We start from the raw sequence: 8,905 nt of genomic DNA, 5'->3' as shown, positions 1-8,905 counted from the left end.
TACGAGAAGAAAAAAATAAGACGAAACAAATAACACAACAACAACAATACACGACAAAACCCATCCCCTAAGGTTGCCGCACAACACGCCGCGAGACCCATTCAAAGAGCCTTTTGCTCATTATTCCCCCGACACCGGGTCCGTCTCCCTGACCTTTCCAAACCGCTACCCCGATGCAGCCTCGTCGGTACTCCCGCCAGTTCATTAGTCGTTATCGTGGGAACGAACTGGAAGGTGAACTTAGAACGCGGGTATCGGACATATTCAAGATCGACCCCCGCCTCCCGTTATGATCAATATCGGCTCGACGCGCAAGATGCACATGTGCAACAAAACTTGCCCGGGATGCAGCATACCGCCGGGACCACCGATGCCACGCATGGGCGCAGCGAGGCCCATGGGCACACCAAGAGGAGCGGCAGGAAGGCCACGGCCCGCAGCGCGCGCCACGCCCGGGCCCATGATGCCAAGACCCTCCGCTTCGTGGGCAGGCGGCGGCGACTCGACCGTGAGCGACACGACGTTTTCGCCGCGCAGGAGGACGAGGCCAAGCATGCGCTTCTGGACGCGCTCTTCCTTGAGGGACGCGGACGTCGCGTTCTTGACCTTGTTCTTGAGGGTCCGGAACTCCTCGCAGTCGCCAAGGACGAGGTTCATGTGTTTGTCAAAGGCCATGAAGGTCCCGATGAGCACGCGGCCGTCCGCGAGCGTGACCTTCATGCGGTAGTTGATGTAGTTGAGCATCTTACTGCTCTTGTTCATCACCTAGACAGCGCATGAGCTTCTTCGCCGTCGAAGCATGCATGACGCGTACCATGGTCGAAGGAGGCGTCGCAAGGACCCGTGAATACTACTCGCCACCGATTTGGTTTGTACGGTGTGGAAGGAGGCCGGTTGCCATTGGCCAAAATGCGTGGCTTTTCAAAAGATCTCGGCCCGCCGATTGGCGCAGCGACACGACAGCGGATTGGTCCAAAAGCCAAAGATTTCGTGCGCAACGTCGAGCTGCATCCTTGCCGTGGTTGCTCGCGGCGATATGAACTGGTGCTGAGATGGCGTCGATTGCGGGAAGACGTGGGAAAGCGACGACGCATCTGCAAAGCGAACAGCCCAAGAGAACGCGTGCACATGTAGTATTATATTACATGCATGAGCCACATGGCACAATGACCAAGGAGTTCTCTACCGCAGCGACTGCATTGCCGGTTTAAGACACCCGTAGTGCAAACGTAATAAAAACGATTTCACCTCTATTCACTGCACCTTCATCTCTTTGTGCTCGTCGTCTTTGGGCATGGCCCTGCATTCTTGCAGCGCCAGAATGCACTGCCCGAGGAACTGCGGCGTCGCCGAAGCAGGTGGTGTTCGATTCGGATCTTTCAAAATACGACGCTCTGATTGGTCCATGGCGGACAGCAAACTCAGATTGCCAGTTCGCGCGGGTGCTTGAAATCGGTTTTTCGGACCGAATCTCACACACATACTAGGGATTTGTATAAGTCCTAATTAGGAATCCGCCCCGTGCCGAGTGACAGATATAAATACACTTCCCAAGCATGACACCCCACGGGCTCGAAGACGCGTCCGTGGCAGGCCTCGTTGGCACCGGCGTCCTCTTCGGCGTCATCCACGTCATGACGGGGCCCGACCACCTTAGCGCGCTCGCGACGCTGAGCGCAGGCTCCTCCTGGCGGTCCTTCGCCCTGGGCATGCGCTGGGGCATGGGCCACTCGATCGGGCTCATCCTCATGGCCGTCTTCTTCATCCTCCTCGATGGAAAGCTCAACTTGGACAAGCTCACGATCGTGACGGACGTCATTGTCGGCGTCTTCATGGTCGCATTGGGCGGCTATGGGCTCTACAGCGGGCACAAAAAGTACCTCGCGACGCTCGCCGAGCTCGACACGACCAACACGACGCCGGCCAAGACGCGGTCGTACGAAAAGTGCCCCGACGTCGACTCGTCGAGCGACTCGGAGGCCGATCTCAAGGAGATCCACTTGGCGCCGATCGGGACAACGTCCGAAGACGAAGCCACAATCACATCCAGCACGGGGTCGCCGACCGTGCCCGACATTGACGACGAGATGGAAGAGCTCGACTTGGACGAGATCGAAGGCGCGCTCGAGGCGCAACTCGAAGAGCAGAGCGCGCTCGTGCACAGTCCGGCGCCGGTCTGCGGCCGCCGGTCGTGCCTCCCCACCATCAACATGGACAACCCCGCGACGCAAAAGGTAGTCTTCGCCCTCGTCTCTCAACGTCGTGACGCACACTTTTCTGCAGGTGACCGCGCTCTGCGTCGGCATCGTCCACGGCATCGCAGGCCCGGGCGGCATCCTCGGCGTCCTGCCCGCGGTCGGCCTCCACAATTGGACCAAGTCGATCGCGTACCTCGGGTCGTTTTGTGTCACTTCGATCCTCATCATGGGCCTCTTTGCCGCCTTTTACGGTGAAGCCACGGCGCAACTCGGGTACAATGTCTCTGCCTTCGTCGTTTTTTCTCATGCAATTGTAAATGTAGTCGGCGGTCGGCCCGGATCGCGTATGGTATTGCGGTGTTTTCGTCCATGCTCTCGGTGCTCGTGGGCATCCTCTGGATCGTCCTCGTCGCGACCGGCAAGCTCCAGGACGTTTTTGGCGCCTGATTTGTAGACAGATTGATGTGTTCGTATCCTAATATTATCTCGAGGTCTGTGTCTCCAACGGTGTCGACATGCCCCAACTCGAGTGCACCGAAAAGCCCCGTCGGTGAGGATACCAAGAGCAACGCACAGGGAAAGCACAGACAGAGAACGATGACACCGTATTGAAAATTAGTAAGCGTCCTCATGTCGATGGGCCCCTAAGCACCGCCAACTGCATGCGCCTGCATGGTGGACGTACTACGCAAGGTAGTACAACGGATGCGCGCGCAAGGTCGTCTTGCATTGTCCCGTGGCTGTCTGCGCTGCGGATCGCGTCTGCCTCGTACAGCGTCACGCTCGGGCCAGGTATATTCAGCTGGTTGCTCGCGTATCGTCGTGCAATAGAATCGCACGCATCGCAGCGTGTTCGTCCCGGAGCAGCGCTTGCATGTGCAGCTTGACGCTGGCGTGGAGAGGCCCCGTGCCGCAGTTCCGAGCGTCCGTGATCGCAACTTGGTCACCAACGCGTGCATGAGGGCGAGTACGGGCATGGCGTTCGTCTCGCGATCAAGCGGAAAGACGCGACGCATCAGTGTCAGTTGAAGTTGCGCGCACGTCGCTCTGTGCGTGTGGCGCGCAGTGGCTTCAATCTGCCCGTGAGGCGCGGGCGACGCATGGAATGCCAGCCTTGGATCCCAGCCGCCATCATTCGGAAATGGCCCCGTGTGAGAACACTCGGCACGCGTATTTCGCTGCGGAAACCAAGGAAAAGCTCATGCACCCCTAGCGCGTGGTGCTCTCGCCGATGAAAGATGTCGCCGACAAGTCGCAGGACATCAGCGAGTGTACATGTGTAGTAGCAGCGACCAGTTCACGTCATCGCCTAGGCGGCAATGAAGCGACGTAGTGCTGTTTCTTGCGCTTCTTGGACAACTGCCGCGGCTCGTAGCTGGTCAACCCCTGCATAACTGGCGGGAGCAGTGACATCGTCAACGCCATACCTCCAGTCCACGCAGAGATAGCCTCAGGTCGGCTTGCCTCTTGACGAGTGCGTCTACTCACGGGCCACTGCATTGCATTACGTGCTAGCGTGGAGTGGACTAGAGAGACAAGTTGTGCATCAACAGCTCGATAAATTAGAGTTACAGAGTGGGTCGCCACCTACGCAACTGCAGCCAAACTAGCTTTCCCATTCTGCCTCTCTACTCTACAAGTCGTCAATGGCGGGGGTCGACACCTACGCACCGTAGCGCTCGTCCGTGCGCTCTCCCCCGTCAATCCTTGAATCTTGTCAAGATTTACTTCTTGGCAATGACCTTCGAGAGGAAGTCGGCGTGCTCCTGGTAGGGGGTCTTGCCGAACTTGTTCTCGGCCCAGAGGTCGGGCGTCAAGTACGAGTACGTGTTGCGGAGAGCGTAGTACGTGGCCTTGACGAAGTTGCCGAGGGTGCGGGTGTGGCCGCGCGCCGACGTGTAGCAATCTTCGATACCAGCCATGCCGAGGAGCTTCTTCGGGGCCGGGGCCGCGCACAAGCCCGTACCACGGGGGGCCGGAATGAGGCGGACGCGGACCGAACCGCACTTGCCCGTGACCTTGTTGCAGACCGTGTGCGGGAGACCCGACATGTTGCCCCAGTAGCCGCGGCGGACCGGGACGAGCGACATCTTGGCCTGGACAATGGCGCCGCGGATGGCGGTCGCGACTTCCTTGGCGCACTTGACGCCAAGGCCGATGTGGCCGGCGTGGTCACCGACGGCGACGAAGGCCTTGAAGCGCGTGCGCTGGCCGGCCGTCGTCTGCTTCTGGACGGGCATGATCTTCATGACTTCGTCCTTGAGGCGGTCCTTGAGGAAGTAGTCGACAATCTCCGACTCCTTGACCGTGAGCGAGTAGAGGAAGATCTGCTCGAGCGACTCGATCTTGCCCTCCTTAACGAGGCGGCCGAGCTTGGTCACGGGGGTCCAGCCCTCCTTGCCTTCGTCACGGCGACCGCGGCCACGGCCACGGGGACCACCGCGGCCACGGGGACCACCGCGACCACGGCCAAAACCACCACGTTGTTGGGGAGCAGCGTCAGCCATTTTCTTTTTACTTGATTCGGACGAAAAAATTCAAAGTGATTTCGAGACCCGCGACCGATTATTTCCGCCAGGTAGTTTGCACCAGCCAATTTCGAGTCGACTTTCCGCCAATCAGCACCCACACCTCGTTAGAAGACCCGATCCTACGGATACGACAATTGTATCCGGAGATCACCACAACCTATTGTGCCTTGGGCGGATGCACGAGGCTTGGCGGCCGTGTACTAGTTGCCAAGATGCATGAATCACGTGCTACCCGTAATGGAATTATTTTGGGCTAGTGGACTTCATTTTACCACGAAAATACCTTTTTTCTTGTCGAAGGTTGCACGGGTTGAAGTGGCTCGTCGCTCGTCCTCGGTCTTGGATGGCTGCTTGTGTTGAGTTGTTGTCTAGAGCCCGCATCATCTTAGCTTGTAGCACTGGATGGATATGAGCTTCGGACTCATCAAGGCGGCGGAGGTGCCATGCTCGAGGTCATATCCTCACGCATGTATTGCGTTTGGCGCCAATTTCCCAGGATGATGGCATAGTATGGACCAGTTTGCCGTTGCTACAATAAGAGAGTTCTCTCCTTGCTACAAGGCGAGTCGTCGTAGGGCTTGAAGGTTTCTCGGTGAATACACATTGCAGTGCAATGTGTGTGGACGTCGAAGCTTCGCCATGCTGCAGCGAGTACTGTAGGGCTAGGCGGAGGTGATGAATGATAGCCGTTGTGGCGGGTTGTAAAGCTTGTCCTCTCGACCATTCGAATGGTTCTAGCATGATCTCTCTACGACGAGTACGACGATACACAGCCTCCATGGACGCCAGCGACCCCGACGAGGAAGGAGCATGGTCAATGCGAGCAAAAGTTGCTGAATTTTGGATCCGAGTGTTGTGGGTTTGTATTTTTATCTTGGATTTTGTATGGAGCAGCTGGCGGCCACTTTTTATTGTTCGACTTGCCAGCCGCTGGAGACGATGGAATCCGACGGGCCGCCAAGCAGCCTCCGCGGGCCCTCGGACTCGACGACGTCGACGAAGCGGTCACAGAGCCGCGACTCCAAGGCCAGCCACTCGTCGAGCTCTCGGCGCATGAGCTTCTTCGGCCGCCCCGGCGAGGTCGACGTGCTGCATGACGCGGAGGTGTGCCAATCTTTTGAGCTCACCGTCATGGAGGAAGAGAGCAGCCGCGGCAACATCACGTCGCTGCGGTCGGTCCTCGCCGAGGGCTTCAACCTGCGCGGCCTCACGCGGTCGGGCCTCGTCGTCGCCATGTACGGCTTTCTCGTGACGCTGGCCACCTTCATCGTCGCCTTCTCGGTCGTGTCATTTGAAGGGTACATCGATCCGCTCCATACATTCCATGGCTCATTTAGCGCTAGGCACGAGATCAACCCGGGCCTCGTCATGGGCGCAGCGCAAACGTTCCTCACCAACAGCGTCGTGATCATCACGTTCCACGGCGTGCACTCGTTCCAGCGCCACCCGAACCCGCTCCTGTACTACCGCGCGGTCATGGACTTGCTCCTCTCGCTGCGCTTCCTCCTCGACCCGCTGTGGATCTACTGGGACTTTTACGACGTCTCGCTGCCGCAGTCGTGCCAGTACCTCTCGGGCGTGACGGAATTTCTCTTCATCGCGGCCGACGCATGGTTCTTCATGCTCGCGCTCGACCTCATGCTCTCGCTCAACAACCCGTTTGGAAGCGTCAAGCACAACCGTCGTCGGTACATCATCGGCGTCTACTCGTTCGCCATCGTGCTCTCGGTATCCTCGCATCTCGCACCATCGGACGTTGGCTCATCCATCGATAGTGCTTCATGTCGTTCTTCCCCGAGCGCCTCTATGGCATCGCCGAGGGCAAGTTTTGCTGGACCCGCGCCAAGCGGTAGGTGCATCTATCCTCTTCCGTGCCATTTGTCGTCATGCCCATGGACTAGCTTCGAAACGGGCTATGACCCTGCGACCAACTCGTTCTTCCAGTTCAACCTCTCGACGTGGTCGTCCTTCTTCATTTGGATGGTCATCTTCTATCTCTTCGCCTTCTACGTGCTCTTCATGGGTCTCAAGCGGCTGCGCCACGGCATCTCCAAGACCATGGAAACGCGCAAGGGTAGAGAGCGAGTGTCCTCACGACACGACTCTGATGCATAGGCTAGGCATGCTCCGCGACGGCGCGCTTAGTATCATTAGCTGGGCCGTCTACTGGACGATTACCTTTACGGTCTACGCCGTCTCGTTCAGTGCGAACGCGCCGGTGAAGGACCTCCGCCCGTCGTCGCTCTTCAAGCTCTACTGCTACGTCGTCGCGGGCCGTGGCATCGTCACGTACGTCTTTGGAACAATGTCGCGCATGCCAGCATGCAATTAGGTATTTTCTGTGGTTTATGATCAACCCCGCCGAGAAGATCGTGCCAACCTGGCTCCAGTTCTCGCAGGCGTCGATCGACATCAACGTGAGCGCGCAGCTCAACACGTCGCTCCAGCAAGACTTGCTCGAGTACACGGTCAAGGGCATGACCCGTGCGATCGAAGAGGCCGACCTCGAGCACAAGTTGCCGTCGCGGCGCCCGACGGCGCAGGGCAGCACCGACGACCCGTCCACGGACCTCCGGCTCACGATCGTGGCCAACGCGGTCCAAGCTTCGACGACGACGAAGAACCACATTCAGTCGCCGGACGAGCGCAAGGCGCGCCGCCAGACCTTGTCGCATGTCAAGTTTACGTCGTACCGCCCGGTACAACGACCGTTGAGCATCGCATGATGGCTCACGAGTCGATACTAGAGTACTTTTGCGGCGCTTCGTGGGCACTTTGACGTCACGACCGAAGACTTTGTCAAGTCGTTCGAGGAAGCGACCAAGCCAAGCATCAGCGAGGGTGCGAGCGGCGCGTTCCTCTTCTTTAGCAAGGACATGCGGTTCATTGTCAAGAGCATGGTCAAAGCCGAGGCGCGGTTCCTCATCAAAATTGCGCCCGAGTACGTCGAGTACCTCAAGTCGGAGGAGAAGAGCGTGCTGACGCGCTTCTATGGCTGCTTTCGGATCACTTTGTACGGCAACGACTTTTACTTTGTCGTGATGGAAAACCTCTTTGCGTCTTCGGGCCAAGAGATCCACCATCGCTACGATATCAAGGGCAGCTGGGTCAATCGCAGCTACCAAAACCCGCGCGAAGGCACCAAGGTCAAGTGCCGCTACAGTTTTACTACACGTCGATCGTCGCCAAGAAGCAGGTACGACACGCTTCCATTGGATTCTCCAAACCGCTTCTGCACATCTTACATAGTCGTGTCCCAACATGGCCGGCCCGCATGAGCCCAACGTCGTGCTCAAGGACGACGATCTGCGCACGCGCCTTCGCATTGGCCGCGCGCCAGGTACCATCCATCTCTCTCCAACCGCAACGACGGCGTTCGACTTTCAACCAACCTAATGCTGTAGGCCGAGTGCTCTTTCGTCAGCTCCAAGCCGACTCGCTATTTTTGTGCTCGCTTGGCATCATGGACTACTCGCTCTTGATCGGCGTCGTCGACGTCGAGTACAAGGTGGACGTGGCCGCGTCGTCCACCGGCAACGGTACATATATCGCCCTGATACATTGATAATCTGAGCTTGTGGATGTAGACAGCAGCTCGTCGCTGCACGTGTGTGACACGATCACGGGTCCTGGGTACTACTGCCTTGGCATCATCGACATCTTGCAGACGTGGAACTTTGACAAGAAGCTCGAGCGCTTCATGAAGACCTGGGTACCGAGACATGTTTCTATACCGACGTATGAACGCTTTGATGGCTGTAGCTCAAGCGCAGCGACCCCGCGGGCATCTCGGCGATCGAGCCGGACACGTACCAGCGCCGGTTTGAGCAAAAGTGCCGCCAGATCATCATGTTTGCCGACACGGACGTCGATGACGACGACGACGTGGTCGCGAGCCACCACCCGCGCGACGCGCAGAACGCGTACCAGGTCATGGCACTCTTCGCGAGCAACCAAGCGCTCAAGCCGATCCCGATGATGGGCAGCTCCCCGATGCTCTTCAAAACAAAGTCCGAGTCGCGTCAAGTCGACGTCAACATGACGCCGCACCACACGGACGAGCCCGTGTGGCTCTAGGACCCCACACAACAATACATATGATTGCCTGCAAAAGACGCAGCGGATGCGACAACCAAGCACGCATCCAAACGGATCAAGAACATGGTAGCATTTGCC

At 58.1% G+C, this 8,905-nt stretch overlaps 4 protein-coding genes across 4 annotated transcripts; 2 read left to right on the top strand and 2 right to left on the bottom strand.

Annotated features, from left to right (window-relative positions):
• Positions 1–264: 264 nt before the first annotated feature.
• SPRG_04704 (hypothetical protein) lies at positions 265–817 on the bottom strand (the record flags this gene model as incomplete). The annotated part of the gene is made up of 2 exons (XM_012343110.1): positions 265–765; positions 815–817. The coding sequence occupies 2 exons, from the start codon at positions 815–817 to the stop codon at positions 265–267; spliced, it is 504 nt and encodes a 167-aa protein (XP_012198500.1).
• A 739-nt stretch (positions 818–1,556) lies between these two features.
• On the top strand, positions 1,557–2,753 carry SPRG_04703 (hypothetical protein; the record flags this gene model as incomplete). Its single annotated transcript, XM_012343109.1, has 3 exons — positions 1,557–2,234; positions 2,284–2,471; positions 2,522–2,753. 3 exons carry the CDS (start codon positions 1,557–1,559, stop codon positions 2,643–2,645), a joined length of 990 nt encoding a protein of 329 aa, XP_012198499.1. The 3' UTR covers positions 2,646–2,753.
• Positions 2,754–3,737: 984 nt separating this feature from the next.
• SPRG_04702 (40S ribosomal protein S2) lies at positions 3,738–4,744 on the bottom strand. The gene has a single exon (XM_012343108.1). It carries the CDS (start codon positions 4,703–4,705, stop codon positions 3,923–3,925), a length of 783 nt encoding a protein of 260 aa, XP_012198498.1. The 5' UTR covers positions 4,706–4,744; the 3' UTR covers positions 3,738–3,922.
• A 924-nt stretch (positions 4,745–5,668) lies between these two features.
• On the top strand, positions 5,669–8,839 carry SPRG_04701 (hypothetical protein; the record flags this gene model as incomplete). The annotated part of the gene is made up of 11 exons (XM_012343107.1): positions 5,669–6,027; positions 6,073–6,457; positions 6,505–6,578; positions 6,631–6,803; positions 6,850–7,018; positions 7,062–7,428; positions 7,477–7,925; positions 7,979–8,069; positions 8,134–8,268; positions 8,317–8,441; positions 8,492–8,839. 9 exons carry the CDS (start codon positions 5,669–5,671, stop codon positions 8,209–8,211), a joined length of 2,145 nt encoding a protein of 714 aa, XP_012198497.1. The 3' UTR covers positions 8,212–8,268; positions 8,317–8,441; positions 8,492–8,839.
• Positions 8,840–8,905: the final 66 nt, after the last annotated feature.

Source organism: Saprolegnia parasitica (genome assembly GCF_000151545.1).
Source record: "Saprolegnia parasitica CBS 223.65 unplaced genomic scaffold supercont2.12, whole genome shotgun sequence".
NCBI classification, from domain to species: Eukaryota; Oomycota; class Saprolegniomycetes; order Saprolegniales; family Saprolegniaceae; genus Saprolegnia; species Saprolegnia parasitica.
Note: the sequence above shows the minus strand (reverse complement) of the source record. Positions and strands in the feature narration are given on the sequence as shown.

Bases quoted from the DNA above. Each gene is read 5' to 3' on its own strand.
- SPRG_04702 (XM_012343108.1), bottom strand. From the start codon at position 4,705: ATGGCTGACGCTGCTCCCCAACAACGTGGTGGTTTTGGCCGTGGTCGC.